This window comes from Schistocerca gregaria, chromosome 8 (assembly GCF_023897955.1).
Source record: "Schistocerca gregaria isolate iqSchGreg1 chromosome 8, iqSchGreg1.2, whole genome shotgun sequence".
In the NCBI taxonomy this organism is placed as follows: Eukaryota; Metazoa; Arthropoda; class Insecta; order Orthoptera; family Acrididae; genus Schistocerca; species Schistocerca gregaria.
In genome coordinates, this window is record NC_064927.1 from 224,461,214 (window position 1) to 224,489,130 (window position 27,917).

General features: G+C 38.8%; 1 protein-coding gene across 1 annotated transcript; it reads left to right on the forward strand.

The window, feature by feature from the left end:
- Positions 1-118: 118 nt before the first annotated feature.
- On the forward strand, positions 119-27,917 carry LOC126284163 (mitochondrial import inner membrane translocase subunit Tim9). The gene is made up of 4 exons (XM_049982887.1): positions 119-228; positions 422-491; positions 9,153-9,248; positions 27,601-27,917. The coding sequence occupies exons 2-4, from the start codon at positions 435-437 to the stop codon at positions 27,739-27,741; spliced, it is 294 nt and encodes a 97-aa protein (XP_049838844.1). The 5' UTR covers positions 119-228; positions 422-434; the 3' UTR covers positions 27,742-27,917.

Below are 27,917 nucleotides of genomic sequence, written 5' to 3' on the forward strand. Positions count from 1 at the left end.
AGATCCGCTGGTATGTGTGGGGTGGACGTGAAAGTTTTCATTCTCTATTGAAATGCATCTTTACGAACTGGAGTCCGTAGCTCCCTACAGTGCGGTTATATCGATAGTACACCAACTTCTCGATAACTAAAGCCAGGCATTTGTTTACTATGAACATGTAGTTCAACTTTGGTCGAAGTAGGTGTACCGGCGTTCAAATTTCAAGAAGCAGAAATTAGCAGACGACAGGTTAGTAGCGATCTTGGATGTCTTAATCGAGTTGTCTTAAAGAGAAGAAAATTTCATAAATAGTGTTGTTTATACCGTGTCGTTTACGAGTATAAACAACGCTGTTGATAACCAATGATGTAAGCACTGTGCTTTTATTACTTTGTAGTTTCTCCTTACTAAGTGAGTAATTCTTATGTTTTAATCATAACAGTACGCGTCAAACAATGGCAACAAGCAATTCATTGGCTGCTGATTCTGTCACCGCTGACCAGGTGAAATCGGTGAGTACTAATAGAGAATTATGATTCTTGTGTAAATAATTTTGGAGCTTGCAAGGTATTGCGACGCACGTTTGTTACTTTACATTTTTCGTGAATGAAACCGAAGTTTAATAACAGACTTACAAATACGAGGCAGTATGTGGAGTATACACGAAAATGATCCAACATAAATTTCAAAAAAAAAAAAAAAATGCAGAGGCAAAAAATTGTTTTGTAAATTTCTCCATTTTATAACATTGGCTTTGGTGGCATTCATGCAACTTATTTAATGTTTTCCAAATAAGAATACATGCAGTTGTGTAAGTGTGAAGTCTGACCATGACTCATTATGAACGGCCTACCATGTTACTGTATTCTAAACCATAAAATATGTGTATCACTGAGGTAAGACAAAAGAAATTCGAAGTTTTGGTGCAATCTAGTGAGCTGTAGCGGTGGTTAATGCACTGCAATCGCACATGAAGGCGTAAGGTACATATCCTTGCCTGGTCATTCTGATTTAGCTTGTCCATGGTTTCTATAAGTGAAGGAGAATGTGGAGACAGTTCTTTAAGGGATGTGATCGATTTTCTCCCCTGTCCTGTACTGGTCTGAGGATCTGCTGCTTCTCTCTAATGACCTTGTTGTCAGCTGGAGATTAAACTGTAATGTTCCTCCAGCCATCATCCATGTGTTAAGTTGCTTTAACACATGGATTATCATCCTTACATGTCTTCATAGCACGGTTTTTTGAGAAACATTATACCAATCAACTTAGCAGTGGACTGGGACAGTCTTTATTAAACAGTAGCAAATAATCACCATTAATCTTGTCATTAGTGTGCTTATGTTAATGAGAAAGTGCATTTGATGTATGCTGAACTGAAACACTATACATACACATCACATCATCTTTCTAAGAAAAAAGAAAATACTTCTTTCCCGTAGAGTTACAAAGCCATAGTGAGGTTACATCAACAAGTTTGATGCGAGCAGCATTACTCTGGCTCAAAACTGGCAAGGATCGCCTGTATCCAGGTAACTACCATGGTACATCATGAGTTGCATTGGAAAGATGCTAGAGTGCTTGGTTAATAGCTGTGCAATCTGGGTCTTGGGAACATAAACATAACTAGCTGCTTCCAATGTGGATTTAGAAGGCACGTATCCTCTCTTATACTATCTAGCATTTCTAAATGAAATTGTATGAAACTCATTCCTGCACAAGCATTTAACAGTGAATATTCTGTTACATTCACTGAGCTTCCAACACTCCACTGAGCATCCATGTTTTGCTTAAGTTGCATGACTGGGGTTGTTCTCATAACATCATTTAGTAAGTCCCTTTATTGAAAATAGCTATTTTACTGCTTTTTTGGGTATCAGCTCTCAAGCAAATTCCCCTAGCAAAATAGTGTGTCTCATGAGAGTGCCACTTTGTATTCTTTATTAATTTATTTATCACCTGTATTATTACATTCATTATATAGGACTTATCAAAGAACAGAACAGTCTAAAATATTACATATTTACATCATGTACAAAATCTTATCATTCATGTCAACACATCTTTATAACAAATATATTACTCTACATTAGAGTATAAAATTATACATATACATGAAGGTAGAGTAAAAACTAGCAAAATGCTTTGGTTCAATTTACTAAAACTATTCAATACCAGTAGGACTACTTTAGTTAAATAGGTATGGGGTCATTCCATGTCAGTTCAACGAGGGGCTCCAGGTCATAGTCTCAGATTTGACTGAAATTCAGTACACTAATTCTACCAGGTGTGGAACACTCGTGTACAAAGTATTAGTTTCCTCTGCCAATTAGTTCCAGAATTATGGCTTGTGAAAGAAGGCGGCGTGACCTGGAAATTGCAACCCGCATCTGGTAATCTATCTTCAGACCCAACTTCAGGTCTGAATAACTTTGGAACTATTCCACACAGTCCAGTGAAATTTTTACAACCATTTAGAGAACACACTCCATGAATCAAAACACCAACAACATATTTCTGAGGGAAAATAAAAAAAATCCAAAATGTGATTAAAAAAATGTAATGCGTTAAAAGGTACATACTGTAGATGCCCACTATGCCAAATATAATTCACTCAAAAAGGGTATGAATTTTTTTGTGGTAAGCTTAATGTGGCCTAAACACACGCAGAACTCATCGTGCCCGTACCAGTCACGAAAACTGAGTTACAGGCACACAAAAATACAAAAAATTTGAAAAATTACCTGAGAAACGTGGATTGTTGAAGTGTGGTAGGACAAAAGGGACAAGTGGTATTCAAGCCAAATTTCACACACTGCATAAGTAGACCATAATGATATATATCTCAAAATGTCAGCATGTTATAGCAATACATTTGTGTACAATGGAAGTTGACAGATGTATTTGGTGATGTGGCCATTGTACCACAACACAATTTTGTAAAAACTGTTTGTAAATCGTTCTGCCTCTTCTTATCCTCTCCCACATTTGTTTAATCACCAAGCAACAACATGTAGACAGATTAACACAACCTATCATTAAATGTTTACTGCAGCTTAACTGCTAAAAAAAAACCAGTCGATTGTGATTCGAACAGAAGTTCTCCCACACTTTAGCTACTGTACTCTGTACATTGAGTGGCAAATTGTACTGTCTTCCTGACACTGTGGTAGGAACTGGAACTGTCATAAGAATATGTTCAAAAGGGATCCAACACCTGTCTGCCAAACATGGTCAATGAAATGATCTTGCTGGTCCTGCTGGTGGCTTAAAGTTCACAAATACATCTCCTTCTGCTTCACAGCACTCTGTAACACATCCTAAGTACCATTTGTCATCATAAACAGCAATAACATAGCAACCTGTTTGTATGTTGCTGCTTTTGCTTCTGAATCCTGAGTCAGACACACTGTGAAGACAAATGTTGTGCATGAACCTATAGTTATAACTGGACAGTCTGCTCATTTGCACATTGTCAGAGTACGCTGGAGAGAACTGATGAGGGCTCCTTGTACTGCCTGCAACAGTTTTAACATGTTCTAGTCTGCTTTTTACCAACTCTTCGACTGATTTCACCTCGTCTTTCGAAATGTAGAATGATTGTATGCCAGATATATTTTTCTGTACCCAGGTAAATAATTGAATAGGTGTTAGAATGTGACCTGCTGTGGGGTGCTGAAGGCTAGATCGTGATGCCATGCACTTAATGGTAGCACCAATACCATCACATACATTTTTACCATGACTTCTTGCGAAAAAATTTCATTCTGTGTGAATCTGAAAATCATGGTAATGCATGCATAAATTTTTGAGATTTTTACAGTTTTTGTACTGACTAGCTGCCCCTTCACTGAAATATTTCAGAATATGTATGTGAGACCGCTTGTTTTTCACATATGCTGTTATGAAATTATAATGTTAGCAAAGGATTGAGACTAGGTTGTTGCTAAGTGCCGACCCTCTTTAAAATGTTTTTGAACAACGTACAAAATTTTAAAATGAAGTGCAAAAATATGGGAATTAGAACAGGTGATGACACCCTGTTCTCCCTAAATTTCACTGATGATCAGATCATTTTAGCGGAGGAAGAAGAGGATCTATATTACGTTGCACCCCAGCAAGAAAAGTGACACAAAGTTGGAAAAATGGCAATTTTTAGTTTTGTGATGAAAAATGTGTGTGAAGTACCCTGACATGCACAAAACATATAATGGAATTTACTCTCAATAAGCTTTTACTATAATAGTGTGAGTAATTCTTTAACTTGAGTTTTATCGAGTATCACATTGAGTTGTCACTGTTCTTCCCGGTGTGCAGTATATTAAGAAAGGTCTAAGAATAATATGAGCAGTGGGGTATGAAAATAGACTTCATAAAGACTGAATACCTGGGTGTTGGAAGTATAGGAAAGGAGGTTTTATGGGTGATGTATCTATAGTAAAGTGTAGATCACATAAACATTTAGGGACAATCGTTTTGAATAAGGGTAGAAGCAATGAGCAAATGAAGACACCATAGGAAAGGAAAAAAATGACAATTAAGCAGCTGCACTCCATTATTGGAATAAAAATACATAAAAAATGTGAAAGTTAGGATGTACGAAAATATAGTTGAGAGCATTGCACTGTATGGTACTGAACTGTGGGAAGCCTCCGGGATCAGTGAGAAGAAATTAAAGGCAAATGAGATGAAATTGTGAAGTATCAAGAAGAGAGGAAATAAAAAGTGAAGTGTTATGAAGACAGACAGCAGTTACGAAAGATATATACTCACAATTGAAAACATATACCTAGTCCTGGACGAACATCTTAAATGAATTCCAATGGAAAGATGGGCTTCTAAAATATGGCACTGGAGACCTCCATGACACAGAAAAAGAGGAAGACCCCGGCTACATTGGAACGATCGAGTGAGGTGGTGCAGGACAGAGCCATGTAAGAATAGGAATGTCAAGGTAGAAGGAGGAGGAAACTTGGATGCAAGATGCTGCATGGTATAGAAAACTTAGGCACAAGTTTGCCAGTAGCCAAAGTGAAATATCTGTAGAAGGAACAATGTTAGTAGGAGTCTATACAAAAGAGTCACAAACATGATCGAATCCAGTTAGATGCAAATTTTACAGAGACAAAAGCAAAGCGACAAGCTTATGGTACTTTTTCACGCCAGGAGGTAGATGTCTTCCAAAGTTTCTGCCCATCTACAGCAGCAGCAACAGTGACACTTTCAGTATCAAGGAAATGCTTGTAGCACTGAAGACGTTCCCATCTTTTCCCATGTGCCCTCTGAATTCTCTGACTGCAGCCTGGACAATAGACTAAATTTTTAATTTACTATCAGTTTTTCATCTCCTTACAATGATAAATATTAGAGAGAGAGAGAGAGAGAGAGAGAGAGAGAGAGAGAGAGACCAAATAGTAAATGAATCTTTCAACATTTGTGTATTCTGTTCTTTCAATCAGTAAAACAAGCAGGTATTGCCCATAATTGTTCGATTATATGACTCCTATGCAGTTAGTGGAAACAGTCATCTACAACTATCTACATACTTCGCAATCCACCTGACGGTGTGTGGCGGAGGGTACCTTGAGTACCTCTATCGATTCTCTCTTCTATGCATTAAATATCTGGAAATAGGTGTACAGAGTTGTTTATTAAAATGAATGACCAGGTAAAACTAATTGTAGAGAAGGCAGATGCCAGACAGATTAATTTTCGAGAATCATCAGAAAATGTAGTTTATTCACAAAGGACGTATCTTAAAAACGACTGTTGTTCACCCCATACGTAAGTGGTGGTTCTCAGTCTGGGGCCATTACCAGACAAGGTGAGCAGAGAAAATATATAAGATTCAAAGAACAGCGCATTTTATCAAGAGTTAACTTAGTAACCTCAAAAGTGTCTAGATGCTCATTAGAGTGCTTGTTAAATGTCACTTCTAAAAAGCTTTGCTAATTTATCTTGGGATTCCCTCTGATTTTGTTCCCATTCCATGTAATATCTGCACGAAATGTGGGCTGAGTAGGATAACGGGAAAGGTGTCCCTGGGCCTTCAAAACTGGAAACAGAGGAAAGAAAGAAAAATAAACTCTGTAAAATTTACCTCTGCATGACAAACTCATTTACTGCCTAATGTACTCAGGTTGTTTGTTAGGCTCCTTAACTGAGTGGAGTTGTGTGACAGATCACATTGTTCAGATGACATGATGTGTTACAAATGCCAAGGGATCAAGACAAGTGAAGAGTGTGTTGAGCCATACATTTCTACAGCCTGGTCCAGACCACTCTGTTCATCTAGGGAAAGTGATGACATATTGGGAAAAAGTATGAACACCAACACAGGTACTGAGAAACTGTGTGCTCAAATTAGAAACATGCTGGAAGATCATTAAAATCTCATAAATGAAATGGTACAGATTTTTTCACAGAAGCTGGAGGATATACCACACAGTAATGCGTTTAAAATATGATTGTAGAAGAAATTAACCAGTATTTGCTCAATTGAAGATTGAAAAGAGAGCCACTGTTCATGTATGAAATAAATCCAAAGTTTTTTGAAGAAAGAAAAAGGGAGTAAAAGAAAAAGTAGTTTTGAAATCCCAATTAAGTAAGTTACATTGATGAACCAAAAAATGATAACCGTAGTCACTGCGAGATTGAATTCTGCCTGGTGATGATGCGAGCACTTGACATAGTAAGAAAAGTATACCGGTGGAGCAGAGATTAATACAGGCCACAACTGAGGAAATACACCAACATAATAAGGTATATTATTGCCTGGCACCTGGGAATAATTATTTTGACAGTGGTGAAGATGTTCTCATGATACTGTTGTGAGTGTCCATGAAAAGTGTTTTTGGATGGTGATAAACATGAGTGGTTGGATGTCCACACTTCATCACAGAACATATAAGGCAGAGGCTTGTCTATTCTGTGAAGCAAGATAACCGGCAATCTCTGGCAGATCTGATGAGAGATACAAATGTTTCAGAACAAAATGTTAAAGTACATTGTTGAACATCCAACAACAACAACAACCCCCCCCTCCCCCCCACTGTCTTCTTGTTGACCCAATGACCCAACATCATCATCAGTTAAGATTGCAGTGGGTGTAGATGGTTCACTGAGATCGGACGGTGTATTAATGGAATCTTGTCGCCTGGTTGTGTCCAGATAAGCTGCCATTCAGACTAACAGCTGCTCAAAACTTGCTCCGTGCCATGGACACAGGCCTGTGGGACTAATGCCGTGCTATGAGGGACATTCACTTGAGTTTCAGTAGGGTCTGTGGTAATAATTAAGACACCATGGCAGATTTGGAGACCACTATTGAAGACCATGTGCATCTCTTGATGCTTGACGTGTTCCCCAGCTACAGTGGCATCTTCAAGCTGGATAACTGTGTGTGTCACAGAAGCAGAATGCTGCTACAGTATTTTGAGTAGCGTGTTGAACTGAAATTGATATCTTGGCTACCAAATTCGCTTGATGTCAATGTGACTGAATACTATTGAGCTAGACCGACAAACTGCAAGAATGGATTCCTGATTGAAAATGGAGGTGAAAAGGTCCTGTGATAATGTGTCTGGAAATGGACAATGTGTGTGCAAGAGATGTTCAAAGTGGCCTGCATGGGATTGCAGGTGATAGGGATAGCAGTAGGTGTCATGCAGGGTTTGTGTAATCGTACTTTGGCTTGCAATATGTGGCAGACCACTTGCCTGGAGCTTGTACAAGGATTTGTCTAAATATCCTGTAGAACCTGGTCCTACAAATCTGGTGTATGCACAGTCCTTTGCCTCTCTGCATGTTCATCTGTCTGAAACGACCATTGAGCACACAAATGTCCAAAAGGACTTGAAATGTTGTGTGATGTGGTTGGTGTCTGTGATGAGGGTACTTGTTCTGGTAAAGCAGAGTTCCCCCCTGGCTGTACACAAACACCATCTCGGCTTGTTCCCAAGATGAATACTCAACTGTTTTGTTACTTACTGCAACACACGGCACATGGTCAGACGAGCTGTCGTTCATCAGCACTATCTACTGTAGCAGTAATGCATTTCCATACATATGTTCATAGAACCTATTTTCCTTCATTTCCAGTCATGAATCCGCCCTGCAGTTTGTCGGTTTTATTAAGTTCACCCTGTATATGGCAAAACATTATTCTGTTCTTCTATGAAACCAAAGGACCATATTTGAATTTGTCTTTTTTCAAAACTTGAAAGATATCATGATGTTAAAAATTGTGATCTCTCATGAGATTTTTGAAAAAGTTACTCTATCACATTGGCTGTCCTTGATTGTAATTTGTCTTCTGAATCAGAAATCAAAGTGGTCATTGCAGTGAATCATGCTTCCAACAGAAATATTGAAAACCTTAAATAGGAATTGATCAAACCCCAGAAATTATCAGTAATGTGACTGAATTGCTTGTTTCTCATAAAATAAGTATACTGTTTATCAGAGTTCACTTGTGTTCTTTAAGACAGATCTACCACAATGGAATGAAAATAGAGATTTTAAACTGAAAGTTGTAAATTTTCCAGCTAGGTAAGGTTGCAAACTCATGGATTACTACAAATAATTTACATAAAATGAGAAACAGAAGTAGCATGTGCATCAGGTTGTAATAATTTTCCAGTGGATAAAAATAAAAAAAACTATCTAAGAATAAGAATTTTGAAGAAAAATGTGTTTGCATCACAAATGTTGTAAATAGTAGCTTTGGTAGTTGTATAATACAGCAATATGAACAATTAATTTCAAATGTATTGGCTAGCCATCTATTTCTAAATAATATTTTTATACACTATGTATTTTACTGTTAAAATTTCAAGAGCATACATTGCTAGAAGAATTTCACATAAAGACTGGCAAGGTAAAATTATATAGATTAGAGATCATGCACTGACATTTCTTTCCATTCACAGTTAGCAACTGGGACAAAAAAGAGGTAGTAACAATGGTACATGACGTACTCTGTGCCACACAAACTGTAAGGTGGCTTGTGGAGTATTTTATGTAAAGAAATGAGTTATAAACCTGTATAAATTTTTAGTAGCAACTATGTTTAAAGACTATTGCTTTATTGCATTTACTAATACACCATAAATAAATGCAGAATACTGATGTTTACTGTTGTAATGATACTAATAACTGTGATTGTTATTTTCTAGTTCAGGGACTTTCTGCTGTCTTACAACAAGCTGTCAGAGATGTGTTTCATGGCATGTGCTTGGGACTTCACAACTCGAAAAGTTAAGAATCAAGAAGTAAGTCATATGTTAGTATTTGTTTGAGACAATAAGACAACAAAACAAGCAAATCACATGGAATGTATGAAAATAGTTCTACATCAATGTGTATACTCCACTAGTCATTTTACAGTCCATGGCAGAGGGTATTTTGTGTCATTACTAATTATTATCTTATCCAACTTACAAATGAAGTGTATAAAAAATGAATATCAGTAGCCTTCCATTTGCACCATAATCTTTTTTCTTCTTTGCTACATATTTCATTTATTCATTACATTTTTTATTACTTTTTAGTATTTCTCCTTGGTATAACTGTACACTTATAAGCCAAAATATAATGATCGCTGTCCACCACGATGTAGGATGCTCCATGGTGGTGTTGGACAGACATGACACGGTAACAAAAGTACGTAAGTGGAGAAAACGTGAGTGAGGGATCACCCTAGCAAAGATATGGACTGCAAGTGGGAAATTCATTGAGATAAGCTACTTTGACACAGACATTATTACACAGAGCCTGTGAACAAGTATCTCGAAAAGAGGGAAGCTGATCAAATGTTCATGTGCTACTGTTGCAAGCATCTATGGAAAGAGGTGGGTGGACAGTGAAACTACCACAAGACACTAAATCGTTGGATGTCCATGACTTGTCACAGAATGTGAGGTTCAGAGGCTTGTCTGCTCTGTTAAGTAGAATAGATAGTGATCTGTGGCATCTCTACCAAAAGAGCACAGTGCTGGTGCACGCACAAGTGTTTTGGAGCATACCGTTCATCATACATTGCTGAACATGGAGCTCTGCAGCATACCACTCCTACACGTTCACATTTTGACCCAGCGACATTGTCAATTACGATTACGGGACTCAACCGTCTACCAATGGAAATGTGTGGGCTCTTTGAGTGAACCACGTTTTTGCTACACTAGGCTGATGGTTGTTTCTACAAATGCAGTCATTGAGGCGAATGGCACCTCGAAACATGCAGCGCACCAGATGCAGTTTGGTGGGTGCAATATTATGCTGTGAGAGACATTATCCTGCACTTGCTTAGATCCTGTTGTATTAATTGAAGGCATGCTGACAGCTGCAAACCACCTTCACCCCATCGTGCTTGATGTATTTCTCGACAATGATGTCATCTGAAAGCAGGATAGTTTTCTGTGTCTCAGAGCCAGAACTGTGCATTATAGTGAACTCATGTTGATGTCTCCATGACCAAATTCACCTGATGTAAATCCCATGGAACCTATCTGGGTCACTATCGGTTGCCATCACTGCCTACGCAAATCAGTGACCAGTTATTTACGTGAATTACATGAACTGTGCATAGAGATCTAACGCCACATACCTCCACAAACCTACCAATAAACTGTTGGATCCCTGATAAGCAGAATCAGTAAGTACTTAGTTCGAAGATGGCCAAGCAAGGTCATAATGAGGTAGTCGTAATTTTTTGGCTCATCGGTGTATACACAGACAAAAATTTTACTGTGCATTTATGTTACGTGACTGTCCTTAGGGGGTTAATAGTGTTACTTTTTAATGCTTCTGTACCATTTCTAAACACTTCTGACTTTGGGTTGGGCTGACAGTGCCATGAGCTCTGTTACCATAACCTTTTGGTATGATTCATTGACCGTCATCCAGCCAGGCCGCACAACATTGTGTGTCACAGAGAGCAGCGGTCTTGGTTTGCCTGTCTTGATTGGTACAAACCTCTGCATGCCAATGAGGTGGATTGCTTTTGAACCAAAACCGTTTAAGGCACTGGCCACAACCGAACATTAAGATATTGCAGGGCCTGTGTTGATCAGAAGTACAATGCAATGTTCATTCGGACATGCGTACATGGCCAAAGGAATAGGCACTGCAGCGACTACTGCCATTATGAAATACATAAAATGTATTCATAATTGAGAGTATGGATAACCATCAGATGTGTAGTGGAATGATGACAATGAAAATTTGTGCCAGACTGGGACTTAAACCCAGATTTCTTTCTTATTGCGAGTGTTCACCGTATCATTAGGTTATCCGAGCATGCTTCATATCCCGACCCAAACTTCCATATATCATCAGTCTTGTGTCTACAACATGCACTCGTATATCCATTATGTATATTTCTGTACATGGGAGGCAGTTTAACTGAAAGTTTCTTGCCCAGTGTCATTTGACTATTTTAAAAAGGTCGCTGAAGGTGGAAAAGCTATGTAAAAGCATGCCGGTGGTTGTAGTTGTTCCACCACACCACAAGATGATTGATACGTAGCCCTAGTAGTGAGAAGGTACAGACATTCCACTCCCAGGCAGATCACTGTGGACATTGCAACTGCAACCATTACATGCGTGTTTGCCAGAACCATTTTGCAGTAATTAAATGAGTCTGGTTTGGATACATGGAAGCCTGTTAAATGCATCCCACTTCAACCATGCCATAATCAAGAAAAAATGTATTGCAGTAGAGAGCATGTTGGTTGGGGTCAGTGACAGTGGTCCACAGTCACCCTTTATGTGGCAACTTATACTAGCTACCAGTTAGTGTGTGTGGAGGGGGTGGGAGGGGGGGGTGTATGGGTTGTTACACATAACAGAACATTTATGAATGTCATCAGTGTGGCCTAGGTGTTGTAGTGTGGGCAGGGATTGTGCACAATGGCAGACCATATCTTTGTGGAGGTACTTTAGAGCATAGCGGTATTGCAGGGAGATTATTCTGGATTGTGGCCATCTGTTTTGGGATGTGGTAGGCACTGACTTTGTGTTGGACACACTGGAAAGTGAAGACAGCAAACTTATGGAATGGCCTGTGTACCCTCTGGACCTAAGCCCTATAGAGCATGCCTGGGATGCTATTGGCAGATGTGTTTCTCAATGAACACACTGTGCTGTAACTGAAAACTGCCTTGGAGAGATGTGTGACAATATCCCCCAAGAACATGAGGTAGTTTGGTACACAGCATGAATGACAGGTGCAAAATATGCATCAGTGCCTGAAGGTGGAATATTTCTTACTGAGAGACCGATATCAACCTTTATGTTGGGAGTCCGAGCTGTGTCAAACATGAGCATTAATTATGCCTGTTATCCTGCTTTCCCATGTAGTGAAATCAGTACCATTTTTCATTATAAATATATCATTCCACATCTGTTATGAACCTGAACCTGCTGGAAGTGGCAGCTTTTTCTACGAAGTAAACATTTTTTATTTAATTGAAAAGTAGTGGTAGACCCTTACCTTGAGACACAGTGTTACCAAACATCTCCAGCTGTGAGGCTGTTTTAGTGATCTAATTATAAACATACAGTTTTTCTTATCTCAGCTGTCTTTGATGTACAAAGTTGGATAATTGAATGACACATTCGAGCTCTAGAATGATTTCTGTGAATTGTATGTTCAGGTTGTAATCCAAATGACTTGACAGTTTGTAGCATTATTGATATTTCAGCAAGGGGCCACCCCATTATTTTTAAGGCACAGTTGCTAAAAGATATCACTGTGAATGGAAATTGAAATTCATTTTTTGTAGTCAGTAGACTATTTATTCCATTCAACGGTGTCAATAATTCTTGCTCACCTTCACCAAGAATAGCATCATTAGTGAATCATAGCAGTGATATTTTTAGCTCTGAGTTCTTATCTCATTTCTGAATTTTTCTTTTACTTCCTTCGTTGGTTCTTTGATACATCGGTTGAACAGTAGAAGAAACAGTATTTCCTCCCCATATGCTCTTTTTAATATGAGCACTTTCGGTTTGGTTCCTGTACATATTTTATATTACCTATCTTTCCCTTTATTTAAGCCTTGCTTACATTGTGAAATGCGACATTGGAACTGCTTCTCATGCTTTCACCTTTCTTAAAACCAAAATGATGATTGAGCTGATCCTCAATTTTCAGTTCCATTCTTTTCTATTTTATCCAGGTCAGCAACATGGGTGAATGAGCACCAATCTGTCCTTGCTGTCTTAGAGATTGTGTGCATGGTATGCTTCTGAAAATCTTATGGTATGTCTGTAGTCTTATAGATTCTACACACTATTTTGAATAATTGTTATGTTGCCACTTTTCCTGATGACTTTAAAAATTGCAAAAGAACATCTGTCCCAACTGTTTTGCTGTGTAGGAGAACTTCCATAGCTATTTCAAACCCTGACTATAATAATGGTTCACCTAAGTCTTCCAAATAGACACTCGCTTCTTCTTCTATCACATTAGCAGACATCTTCTATCTTCTGCACACATAGTAGAATCCCTTTTGTTTTCTTAATGTTTATGACATAGCTTTTATAATCTCCAAAAATTATATTGACTTTCCTGTAAGCAGACACTGTCCTTCTGCTAACAAATTATTTTGATGGCTGATGTGAAGTGAACAGTGTGTGCATTTGCAAATCACAAACTTTGTTGACTATTGTATTACGTATTTATTTAGCAACATGTTTCGAAGGTCTACATGCAGGCTAAATGGCATTACCAGAACAATTTTACAATAAGGTCATACTTATGTTACATAGTCATTTCGTAAATGCTGTGGTTATCCTGTGGAAGAAGAGAAAATTTAGTAAGAGGCGATGTTACTCTGGAAGCTGGACTGATGTTTGTTTCAAAATGTTTTATAAAGGTCATTCAGAATGGCTTCAAATTTGTGTGTACATTTGTCCAGATGATCCATTTTGATTGAAGACAATTTTCTTTAATTTGGTTACAGAGAGCTGTTGTCAGGAAATTGTAAATGGCCTTATGAGAACTTGAACTCTGCTGGGGACATTTTCAGTGACATGTTTAAATTTCTGTGGAGGGATGGCAGCCCATTCTTTCATGAGAGCTGAAACCAGAGAAGGTCATGATGCTGGATGCTGGGATCTGAAGAGAAGTCGACATTCTAACACATCCCAAAGGTGTCCACTGGATGCGGGATGGGACTCTCAACAGAGTAGTCTGTTGAAGGAGTAATAGTTGTCCACATACCATTGCCTCGCAGATGCTGCTTTATGACAGGGTTGTCGTCTTACTGATGCAAACAAACATTGTCTCCAAATTGTTTCTTTTCTGTATGCAGTACTCCAGGACTTAACAACTCACAGATTTTGAGCATGAGCACTCATTTCTGCTTGCAAGCAGAGCAGTTGCAGTGTGATAGGGAGCGAGAGAAAGAAGCATACAACATGTGGTCGAGGCAATGTGGGTGAAGTGCCAAAGTGGTGGGGGACAGTTTTGATGGTGGTGCTGTCTAATAGCAGCAGTGGCGAGTCAGCATTGTGCAAAACTGACAGTTTCACTTTTCATTTACATCTACATACATACTCCGCTAGCCGCCAAGCGGTGTTTGGCAGAGGGCACTATTCGCGCCTAAGTCACATCCCTCCCCCCGTCTGTTCCACTCACGGATTGCATGAGGGTAAAACGACTGTCTGATTGCCTCAGTACGAGCTCTATTTTCTCTTATTTTTTGAATGGTGATCATTGCACAATTTGAAAGTTGGTAGTATAATCTACATCCTCAACGAAGATCGGATTTTGGAATTTAGTGAACAGCCCCTTCCGTTTAGCACGTCATCTATCTGCAAGTGTGTCCCACTCAAACTTTCTATGAGATTTGTGATGCTCTCGCAATGGCTAAATGTACCAGTCATGAATCTTCACGCTCTTCTTTGGAACTTCTCAATCTCTTGAATCAGACCCAACTGGTAAGGATCCCATACAGACGAACAATACTCTAAGACGGGACGAACTAAAGTGTTGTAAGCAATTTCCTTTGTTGAAAGACTGCATCACTTCAGGATTCTACCAATAAACCGCAGTCAAGAGTTCACCTTACCCATTACTTGTGTAATCTAATCATTCCATTTGAGATCATTTCGAATAGTCACACCCAGATACTTTATGGGTGTTACCGCTTCCAAAGATTGGGCATTTATTTTGTACTCGTGCATTAATGGGGATTTTTGCTTTGTTATATGCATTAGGTTGCACTTACTAATATTGAGAGATAACTGCCATTCATTACACCATGCATTTATTTTCTGCAAATCCTCATTGATTTGTTCACAACTTTCGTGTGATACTACTTTCCTGTAGACTACAGCATTATCAGCAACCAGTTTAATGCCTCTGTCAATACCATCAGCCAGATCATTTATGTAAATTGTAAAAAGCAGCGGACCTATTATGCTGCCCTGGGACACACCTGATGTTATGCTTGTTTCAGTTGAAGTCTCCCCCATTCAGAATGACGTACTGCTCTCTGTCTGTTAGAAAATTTTCTATCCAACCACATATATCATCGGATAGACCATAAGCACGCACTTTTTGTAGCAAGTGACAGTGCGGAACTGAGTTGAATGCCTATCAAAAGTCAAGGAATATTGTATCAACCTGGGAGCTGGTATCTAGAGCCTGTTGTATATCATGCACAAACAGGGCCAGCTGTGTCTTGCATGACCGCTGTTTCCTTAAACCGCGCTGGTTCTGCAAATGAGCTTCTCTGAGTCCAGAAAGGTCACTATGTCTGAATGCAAAATATCTTCCATGATTCTATAACAAATCAATGTCAGCGAAATAGGCCAGTAATTATGTGCATCCGATTTTCTACCCTTTTTATAGATTGCTATGACCTGGGCCTTCTTCCAGTCCCTTGGAACTTTCTTCTGTTCCAGTGATCTCTGATAGATGATGGATAAGAATGGTGCTATATTTGTTGCTCAGTCCACATAAAATCTTATGGGGTTACCATCTGTGCCAGATGCCTTCCTGGTGTCTAAGGATCTTAACTGTTTTACAATCCCAGATGCGCTAAACACTGTCAGCCATCCTGGCGTTTGTTCGGTAATTGAAGGAGGGAGTAGTGCTGCAGTCCTCTACCGTAAAAGAGTTTTTGAAAGCTAGGTTTAGAATTTCGGCCATCTGTTTATCGTCATCCATTACATTACCCATACTGTCAGCAAGATAAGGTATTGAATTATTTGTAGCGTTAATAGATTTTACATACGACCAACATTTTTTGGGGCTATTTTTAGAACCTGCAGATATATTATTGCTTTCAAATTCATTAAAAGAATCTCTCATTGACCTTTTGACAACTGCTTTTATTTCGCATAATTTCTGTTTGTCAGCGGGGCAGTGACTACTTTTAAAATGACTCTGCAAAATTCTTTGCTTTCTCAGCAACTTCCTAATATGTTTGTTGAAGCAAGGTGGATCCTTTCCCTTCCCTATATTTTTGCTAGGCACATTTGTATCTAGCATGTGGTGGACAATACCTTTAAATACTGACCAAAGATGCTCAATATCTTTGCATCCTGCAGTGAATGCCTGGAGCTGACTATGAAGATATTCATTAAAGGCACTTTTCTTTGCTTTTCCAAACAAGAAAACTCTAAAACTTTGTGCTGGACTGAGACTCGAACTCGGAACCTATGCTTTTCGTGGGCAAGTGCTATACCATCTGAGCTGCCCAAGCATGACTCACAACCCTTCCTCACAGCTTCAATTCTGCCAATACCTCATCTCCTACTTTCCAAACTTCACAGAAGCTCTTCTGCGAACCTTGCAGAACTAGCATTCTTGGAAGAAAGGATATTGTGGAGACATGGCTTAGCCACAGCTTGGGGGATGTTTCCAGAATGAGATTTTGACTCTGCAGCGGAGTGTGCACTGGTATGAAACTTCCTGGCAGATTAAAACTGTGTGCCATACCGAGACTCGAACTCGGGACCTTTGCCTTTTGCGGGCAAGTGCTCTACCATCTGAGCTACTCAAGCACGACTTACAACCCATCCTCCCGAGTTCGAGTCTCGGTCCGGCGCACAGTTTCTGCCAGGAAGTTTCATGTCGGCACACACTCCACTGCAGAGTGAAAATCTCATTCTGGAGGAAAACTCTACGCCGTTTCTCTGGTTTTTTTGCAAATTCGACTGACATAGAAGCCATGACAACATCACTGCAAGGAATCTTACATTTTTAAACAAAAAGATAAATTTGCAAAATGTTTAGTGTATCATAAGACACTGACTACATTCAGGAAGTTCATTTTAAAGGCACTACATGTTTTACACCACATCAAAGAATACTGAAATGGAAAATGCGAAAGACCTAAGGTTGTAAAAGAGATTTTAAAACTCAAAAGAAAGCTCTCTGATGAAGAGGAAGGTAAATTAAGTGTGTGTGCTGTTTGGGTGAACCACAAATTGTTCTGCTTTTAGCAAAATCATTGTGCTCTTCCACAGACGGTGATTTAATAAAAGAATACTTGGTAACTGCAGCTGAATATTTTTGTCTGCTTTAGGTAGAACAGTTTCGTGTGCAATCATGTGTCCCACACTGGTTATGGCAGATGACTATCAGAGTCAGCTTGCAACATATTTTTAAAGTGTTAGTTGCATATTTTTGGTGCTATATGAAAGTTTAGATATCATGGGCACAAAGCTGGCTGTGACATTCTTAGCAGTGTTGAAGAAAGTGTAGAAAATGTAGATTTGTCATGAATTCTTGTAGTTTGTGTCTAGTTAGAGCCAATCACATTAGGAAACAAATCAAGAGTTTTAGTGCAGCAGAATGAGAAAATGAAAAAACTTCCACTACGCAATTCTACGGCTTGAAGCAATTGATCTGCAGTGTGATGGGGAATACGTGGTGTGCCTAAAAGGTTTGGTGAATGGTGTAATATCTGAACAGCAACTTGGGGCGCATGGAGCATGCATGCGCATGGGTCTTTAGTGACTTGAGGAGAATCGATACATGGCATGCACTGCATGTGACTGGCTGTGTAAACAGACTGCAGCCAATTGAACATAGTCAGTGTGAGAGGAAGTGTCACAGTGCAATGGAGCAACATGTAAACATAAAGCTCTGCTACAAATTGGGGAGGACTGCAAAGGACATACATGGCATATTGGTGCAGATGTATGGGAGGAAAGCCGTGAGCAGAAAACGTGTTTACAAATGGTTTAAACACTTCCATGAAGGGTGAAAACAACTGAGGATGAGCCACATTCACGTCAGCGATCGACAAGCAGAACCCCAGAAAAGATTGAGAAAGTGCAACAAATGCTGGCACAAGATCAGGACGGACTCTCAGATTGATTGCGGAGGAATTGGGCATTAGCAAGGACATGCTGCACACCGTCGTCTGTGACGATTTGGGTAAGTGAATGATCTGCTCCTGATATGTGCTGCACAAACTCACAGACAAGCAAAAAGCAAAATGGATGGAAACTACTAGTGATTTCATTTCCATGTGTGACCAGGATCCATTGTTTCTAACACCCTCATCACGGAAAATAAGACCTGCTTCTACCAGTATGTCATGGTGTTCACCATCTTCCCCGCGACAAAAAAGAAAGCCGTCTGTAAAAATCCAAGGTGAAAACACTGTTGATTGCCTTCTTTGACAACAACAGCATCATCCACAAGAAATTTGTTCCTGCAGGTCACACGATCAATGCTGCATTTTACCATGCCACTTTTAACCAATTACAACAGTGTATCCAGCTGGTTTAGCCAGAGTTGCACACGTCTGGAAATGGATGCTGCTCCATGACTATGCCCCTGCACACTGCATGATCCGTGTGTGCCAATTCCTGGCACAGAAGATGATAACTGTTCTTGAACACCCTCCATACTCCCCTGATCTGGCTCCTGCTGACTACTTCCTATTTCTCTGCTTGAAGGTAGCCATAAAAGGTGAACGTTGTGCGGATGTGAATGCCATCAAAGATCATGTGGTAGTCATTCTGTGATTGATTCCACAGTAGCCCTTTGCTGATATTTTCCAGAAGCTGTATGAATGTTATCAAAAATGTGTTGTTGTGGGTAGCGACTGTTTTGAAGGGCAATAAAGAACATTTGTTTGTACCTTTTGTTTTGTTTGTGGTCTGATAGCATTTACTGAACTTTTTAGACACACCACGTATAAAAGCAGTCCAGATTTATCCAAGCATTTCCCTTGGGATTAATTTCCTTGTTTACATAAAAGTCTTGACACAAGTCCCCACCCTGTCCTCTCTGATGATGGAGGAGGTACAGTATCCATTTCTCCCAGGCCAGTGCTCACTGGCTGCTAGCAGATCATATTTGCTGTGAAGCTGCAATGCACGAAGTGGTGTAAAATGTGCTTGTATCCTTTGGAATTTAGCATTGTTTAAAGTGCAATAAGAGGATTGCACCCTAACCACCTCCTCCTCCTCCTCCTCCTCCTCCTCCTCCTCCTCCTCCTCCGTATTTCACTGTTGGCACTACACATACTGGCAGGATAATGTCCTCCAGGCATTTGCCAAATTCAAACCCTTCCATTAGATTTCCACAGGGTATAGCATGGTTAATCACTCCAAGCCACTTGTTTCCAGTAATCCACCGTCCAGTGGCATTGCTCTTTAAACAACCTCATGCATCACTTATTATTGATTACAGAAGTATGTGGCTTATGAGTAGCTGTTAGACCATTGTACCTGTCTTTTTAACTATCTAGGCACAGTTATTGAGACTGGTGGTATCACTTTGGAACTAATGAGTGATTCCTTCTTCTAATTTTGTGCTATTTTTGATGACCATCGTTGATAATGCTCATCATTAGCTGTTTGTCAGTACAAGAGGTCTGCCTGGTCTTGGTTTAAGTGTGATTGTTCTTTCGTAGCTCCACTCGATAGTCACATGACCAACAGTCAACTTGAGCAGCTTTAGGAAAGTTGAAATATGTCTTATGGATTTGTTACTTAGGTGACATCCAATGAGTAGTTTATGTTCGAAGTCACTCAGCTGAGCTCTCTTGATCGACCCACCCTGCTGTTACCATTTCCCTACTGACAATGCAATACACCACACCTCATTTTACACTGACAGGTCCAATTCTCAATGACATCTAATGGTCATTTACATACTACATAGGGGTGTCCACACTGTTTCAAAGTGTGTATATTTAGTTAAGTAATCAGCATACTACAGTTATACTACCATTGTTCTGAAGTGTAATGGCCTGTTCTGATCTCCCGTAATATTAACTTAACTGACAGTGTTCCTATGAATTTGCAATTGGACCTTTTAGGGAGAGGTTTCCAACAGTCACGCCTGATTTTTCCCCCTCTACTGATGACACATGCTCACTGTTCACTAGCATTGTCCATGTGACACTACAATGCCCTTTGTGCCGGAAAAGGCAGGAGGGTACAGAAAGTTCTAGAAGCTAAAGCTCGTCAGCAGGCAAGTGCTGCTGGGTCACTTGCTGCTAAGGATAGTGATAAAGGTATCCTTTCACAGTTTAGTGTGTAGTCCCCAGATTCTAGATGTCTGCTCATTTGTGCCGTAGCACTATATCTCAATAATTCTTATATGAATATTATGATAGCCTATAGGCTTCATTCATATGAAACTGCCAGGGACAAAATTAATGACACTCCATAAATCTTCTTGCTGGTTCCATTACCCCGTAGTGTAAGGGCAAAAAAATTTTGTACTGTACAGTGGATAAAGCCTTTTTCGGTTTTGCCGATATAACTTTATTTTCTTAATATATAATTTTAGTAGTACTGAATAAGGGTTTCTTTATGCTTTTATATTACTTGAGTGCAACAAAGGACAGCATGTAAACACAGACTGTTTCAAAGCGTGTAATTCATGTTACTAAAATACTATCCTGGAACTGGGTACCAGTTGCATTGTGGAGCAGCAGAAATTCCATTTTCAGTATTTCACATAATTATTGACCGAATTTAAAATGTTGTCATAGTCTACTCATTATGATATATTATCTTATGTTAAACTTGTAACACAATAAGACGAGTGTTACATTTATAAACTGTATGTTTGTCCTGAGGCAGAGTACCTGAATTTCATTCATCCAGTATTTGACAATGAGAGCACTTGACAACTTTCAACAAATTTTACATGTAATTTCAAATATTTACAAAACTTTTTCTTGTGATACCCCCCCACCCCCTCCCTTCCAACATGCGCACGCACGCACACACACACACACACACACACACACACACACACACACACACACACACACACACACAAGCCAGATTGCAGTTGTGTTTGAAACAAACTGATGTTCATGATGGCTCCAGTTATTCATAAGTCTGTCCAACATTTGTAGCGTTGTCTGTGATAGCCTGATGAAAGTTTCCCTCCAAATGTTCCAAAGTTTATAGCTTATTGGCATAGGCGTGGGCTCTGATGTAGCACCAAAGAAAAAAAAAACATTGGTATTAAATCACACGATCATGGCAGTCAGTTCACAGATCCATGTCTTGAGATGATCTCGATGCCAAACTTCTCCTTCACCAAAGCGAATGTAGTATCACCCGTGTGGTATACAGTGCTATTCTGCTGGAACCACAGGTTTTCAGTGTGTGTGGTCTCAAGTTCTGGCCATCATAGTTCACGTAACATGGATCTGTAGCAGTTGCCATTGATGGTAACAGTTCTTCTCTCATCATTTTGAAACAAATAAAGTCCAGTGACACTGCCACGCGCTAAACTTCACCATACAGAGTGTTTTTCTGAATGCAATGGCACGTGATGGGTCACTTGCGGGTTCTTCTCACTCCAGTAATGACAGTTTTGCATTGGCAAAACCACTAAGACAAAAATACACTATGTCTGAGATGATGGTTATTCCATTTAAATCAAGATTAGTTAGTAACTGCTGTACAGCCCAGTCAGCAAACTCATAATGCAGTCTATGATCATTTGGCTGAAACTCTTGAGTCAGTATAACTTTCTATGGTTGGATACCCAAATCCGTTGGCGATATTTGCCAAGTTGGCATCTCAGATAGCCACAACTGTTGAGATTATGTTGAAGCTGACACATTCGGCTCTTTATCAGTACTGGCTTGTGTTATAGGTTTTTATTCCTCTGGACAAATACCACGGTACACACTCAGTCACTGATCTTGTATTGTATTTTTATGCCTTTGTAGGTGTTTATGGAGACATTATATTATTGTTTTTGGTCCGCAGCACATCCTTATATGGATGTGAATGAGGCTAATCATGCTGTATAATTTTTCTGACACAGTAATGGAAAGGTGTCTCAGTTGTTGACTTCAAATGCTAGCTGTGGTGGACACTTACCTGGGAGGTGTTTGTAGTGCACAGTATCCTCTTTGTAGCACTAAATGCAGAATATTATCTGTTCACACTGCCCTTTGCTCAAGGAGATGTCTTTTTGTTAAGATTGTCATTAATTCCTCTGTAAGAAGCTAACATAAAGGCATATAAGTTACCATCAGTAACAGTTTTTCATAGGAATGCTCCATGATCCAACTGGTGACATTCAAGTAAAAATGCAGTGATAGTCACCCATACTCCTACAATTGATTTTGAATCTTGCCTATTGAATGCAAATGTTGCACGATGGTTCATTGGTTGCAATTCATCACATGTCAGTTATTGATACTTCCTGAATGTGCAAAATCATTCATGCCAAAACAAACTTTCTTTATAAACAAGAAAATCCTTTCCTGATCATATCCGTCCAATGGCACTCGCCCCACACACAGTATAAAAATTTCAAAACTGTGTATGGTGCCTTCCTCTATTAAATCCCATTCGAGCAGTACAAGATATGATCCAAAAGTAATGGGACTTTTTAAATTTCCGAGGCTTTGTACAGCCGATTTTTCATTTTTTTTTATCTTGTTGGTTCTCATGTTCCTGATGAATATTTGCTTTTTCAACTGTTTTGTATATTCAGTTTGTTGTTGACAGTCAAAAATGTTGTGTGTGTTTCTGAGTACTCTCCAAATTTTTACTTTTCAAAAAGATGGATCAACGTCCTCACGTTAAATTTCATTTGAGAAATGGAATAAAGAGGTGCACAGCAATTGAAATGTTGACTGTGGCTTTTGGTGGCTTTATAAGTAAGACAAGAGTTTAAGAATGGTACAAACATTTCACAGAGGATCAAGAATACGATGAAGGTGACGACCACCCTGGACACCCTAGCATATCAACTGCTGATGACAATGTGTAAGAAGTAAACAAAATTGTTCTGGGAAATTGCTGAATCAGAGAGGTTGCTGCTGATATTGGCATATCCTTTGGCTCATACCAAGCAATTTTTTCAGATGTTTTGGGCCTGAAATATGTAGCAGCCAAGTCTGTTCTGGAATTGTTGAATTTCAACCAAACACGTCATGTAGACGTCGCTCAGAAATTGCTGAATGGTGTCAACAATGATCCAGAACTTTATGATGTCGAAATCAAGGCCCAGTCATCCCAATGGAACCTGCCTGAAAAGCCAAGACTGAAAAACAATCAACTAGTTCTATAAATTTGTAGGTTCTTCTTACTGTTTTCTTCTTACAGTAGGATAGTGCATCATGAGTTCCTGCCTTCTGATCATACGCTCAATAACTAATACTACCTGAAAATTATGCTCTGTTTGCGTGAAGCAGTCTGAAAAAGCAACCAGCATTGTGACAAAATCGCTTATGGAAAATGTATCACAGTAATGTTTCTGCCCACACCTCAATGCTTGTTCATAATTTTCTGGCAGAAAACAAAACTGTTATGTTGCCTCAGCCACCGCATTCACCCGACATGGCCTCCTGCGACTTCTCTCTATTTTCGTTGCTGAAGAGAACTGTGAAAGGACATACTTTTGCTACCGTCAAGGAAATGAAAACAGAATTGCTGAAGGAGCTGAACACCATAACAAAAAGTGAGTTCCAGAAGTGCTTTCAAGATTGAAAAAATGCACACACAAGTGTATGATGCCTAAGGGAGATTACTTTGAAGGGGACAGAGTTGATGTTGATGAATGAACAAAGATTCTTTAAAAGAAATAAGAATTCTGTTACTTTTTGATCACACCTCACGTCACAAAATTGAACTTTTCCCTTTGCAACTATTTTATAACACTTAAACAATGTTCATAAGAGTCAGATATGCAAAATCCAATTTGTAACAGCAGCTTCAAGTAAGGAAATAAAAATTCATAAATACATGTTTCTGCTCTCAAACTGGTAAGCATGAAGTTATTTCTCACTATAGTCTGATTTTCTGCATGAATTAACATTGATAAACTACAGTGCAGTTGAACATGTGTAGATTGCTATGCATGTATTTATGAATTTTTTATTTCCTTACTTGAAGCTGCTGTAACAAATTGGATTTTGCATATCTGGCTCTTATGAGTGGACCCAGTACCAGACCTCCACCACATCAGAGAAAAAAGTCTAATAGGGTACCGGGTGTCAATCCCAGGTCCTTCTGCACTGAAGACAGTGATGTTAACCATTGCTGTGAAGGCGGTTCAGGTTCCATCTGACTGACGACTGTAGCAGGCAGCCAACACATGGTTTAAAATATGTCAAGGAATGAGTGTCAACATCGTGTAATATTTAGCTATAGACTCTGAGCAGGTACAGCACTGTTACAACTTGAGAGGAAGAAAGCACTTCCTCCAGACTCCTCCAGTTACTAAATGTTACCGGGTCATGCTGATTACCCGGACTCAGAATTCTGAGGGGCGACCAGTTTTATTAGCCTCTTATGTGAAAAACTCAGACTTTGTCACAGCAGCAGCTGGCCAGCAGACAGGTTTTATGTCACAGTGTGTCTATCAAACACTTTTTTTTCGATATAGATGCCTTCATTCTTTATGAACTTTGTGAGTAAAAATAAGTTTCCCACCACCTATTTGGTCCATAATTTTATGGCATTCTGACCCTCATTGTCAGTAGGAAACCTTTTTTCACTCATAAATGACTTCAGCTAGGTGAAGAGATGATGATCTGAAAATGCCGGATCAGGGCTGTGAATAGGTTGGTTGATGATGTCCAAGCTAAATGAATCTCTTCACTCATGGTGAGGAGGGATAATGCCACTATATTGATTGTCCCTTCGTCTCAGGGTTGTTTTGTGGCATTCGATGTATGGGGAGATGCATTGTCAACCATAATTAATGCTGCCTTTTTTAACATTCTCCTCGTCTTGTTCCGTGTCACCCTCCATAGTTCTTCATGGTTTCATAGCATTGTACAGTACTGTTTCCCCCCTGGGGCAAAAATTCAAACAGGAAAATCCTTATATGGTGTCAAAAGACAGGCTATGATTTTTTGTGCCGAAACAGAATCTCTTCACTCATGGTGAGGAGGGATAATGCCACTATATTGATTGTCCCTTCGTCTCAGGGTTGTAGTGAGCCATCCAGATTTCATTGGCAGTCACAATAGTCAAGGAGTTGTTCACCTTCCAGTCCAAAGCGCTAGAGCAATTCTGATTAAGATGCAGTTATGTTGACTTTATTTTGATCTGTGAGCTGTTGTGCTACACACCTTGCACACAGTTTTCGAAATTAACGTGTTTAAATAATTTTATGCAGAAGAGATTTCTGGAAATATTGTGCCATCTCATCCAAAGTCAGTTGGGAGTCATCAAAAATCATTTATTTGACCTTGTTCACCATCTTATCAGTCACAGTTGTGGAATGTTCACCCCTTTGTTTATTTTATGAGCATTTATTCTGTCAGCTTTAAAGTTGTGACACCATTTGTGAACATTACTGAGATTCATCACACCATCCCAATAAAGTTTTGATTTCATTAAAAATCTGGAAGTGTGTTTTCCTTTGTAAGAAGAAAACAGATTGCACTCATCACCTCTCAGTTCGCAGGATTCAGAATAGAAGGGTTAATTTAATTTCAGCACTACAATAAGAGTTTTGAGCCAACAGACAAACAAGCGTGCATGCCACTGTCAACACATTGTCACTGAACATAATGGTGCTAACTTTGCTGAAAAAATCCCTTTAGTCGTCAGAGGCTAAGTACTCTTACTTTCTAGTCATGCATCTTGTTACAATCTAATGTATTATTTTGCAATTTTTATCCCACCATCATGTAATCCCACTATTGCTAAACAAATTTATAGTGGAACTGAAGGAATCTTCCTCAGTTCGAATTCTTATTTTGAGCCTATTTTCTCTTGTAACTCTATCATTCCTATACTATGAGAGCATATTTGACATGATAAACCAAAAATTATTATGGGAAACACTGGAAAATATTGATAGTACCAGTGCACCTGATATCAACAATACAATCTCAGTATGTGAATAATATAGTAAATAGATTTGGACACAGTAGTGGAACAGCCTCATTATTTTCTGAAGATAAATAGCCAAGGATCAAAATGAGGTCTATAAGTTAAGTCCATGTTACTGCTAAATACTGAATGATGATTTTCACATTTAAAATTGAAGTCATGCCTGTCAGGCAGTTTGACAGAAAAAATCCGTGTAATCTGACTGATAGTGTTTCAGTGTAAGCATGCAAAGTTGAAAGTTTGTGAAGTGCTGTCCCATAGATTGCAGCATTTATATAATAGTATACAGTTAACACTGAAACATAATATTAAAAGCAACAAATTTGCAAAATCATGTCCACAAAATGGCAGAATTACAATACTGATCCGGCAGTATAGTTTGAAAAGAAATCGTAATGTAAAATGCCCTGTTAAAAGATGACTTTTTATTTTATAATATTATTGCCCTATTAAAAGATGACTTTTAATTTTGTGTTAATAATATTATTATTATTATTGTTGTTGTTGTTGTTGTTGTTATTATTATTATGCTAGGGCCTTAATTCCATTAAATTATATTTTGTTGAATATACATATTGCACATTTAGTGAACTGTTATGTATTATTTAAGTATGCAGTGTGGTTTTTGCCCAAGCTTTTTTTGTATTTTTGGGAAGTCTGAGCAATACCCAAAAACAGAAAAAATGCAATATCACACTTTATCTCATCTACCTTGTTGAATAGCATGTCCATGTATCATAATACTAGGAAATGATTTTCTGTAAGACACACTGAAAATGATTAATTGAAGATAGGACAGAACATGTTAGGAATATGTTGCAAGCAAATCCTATCAGTTGGGTTCATTGCATGACAAAGTAGGTAAATACAGGAACTTTTTTTTTTTAAAAAAAAAGGTCAGGAGGAAGTTATTGAGAGTAACACCGTGGGCACTGGCTTTATGTTTTGGAGAGGCATGGTTCAAATTTGCATCCAACTACCCTGTTTGAAGTTATTCATTGAAAAAAAAAATGCTTAATGCAAACATCCAGAAGGTTTATTTGAAAGGATGAGAATGATTTTATTTCTTGTACTTGTCTGGTTGGAAACTTGGATTTATCATTAATTACCTTATTGTTGGCAGTATGTTAAACTCTTATCTTCCGTATTTCTATATTTATAATTTTTGTCAAAAACACAATTGATAATTCCAAGAATGGTATGAGAAAAGATAAAACTTTGTATAAAAGTAGTGGAGAGGCACATAAAATAAGGTTCTGTGATGGTGAACTACTCAGGAGAACATGTCATACAAATGGTGACTTTGGGTTACAGGAAAAGTGTGCACTCAATTGCATGGAGAAGTACCTCAGCATGAATCAGCGCGTTTCGCAGAGGTTCCAGGAATTCCAGATGATTGCAAATGAGAATGCAATGGCAGCAGCACAGAAGATGGGAGTAACACCTCAGCGGTGACTTCTTGCAGGATTGCAGAAAAGCATCAGATTTGTCTGTTGAATTTTGCAGATGAGATACTTATTTTGTACAAATTTGTATTTTTTTGTAATTATAGTATATTGATGTGTTCCACCTACAAAAACTTATTTCTCTGTAGATAAGAATCCTTACAATAAATTTTTTTTGTTCAACTA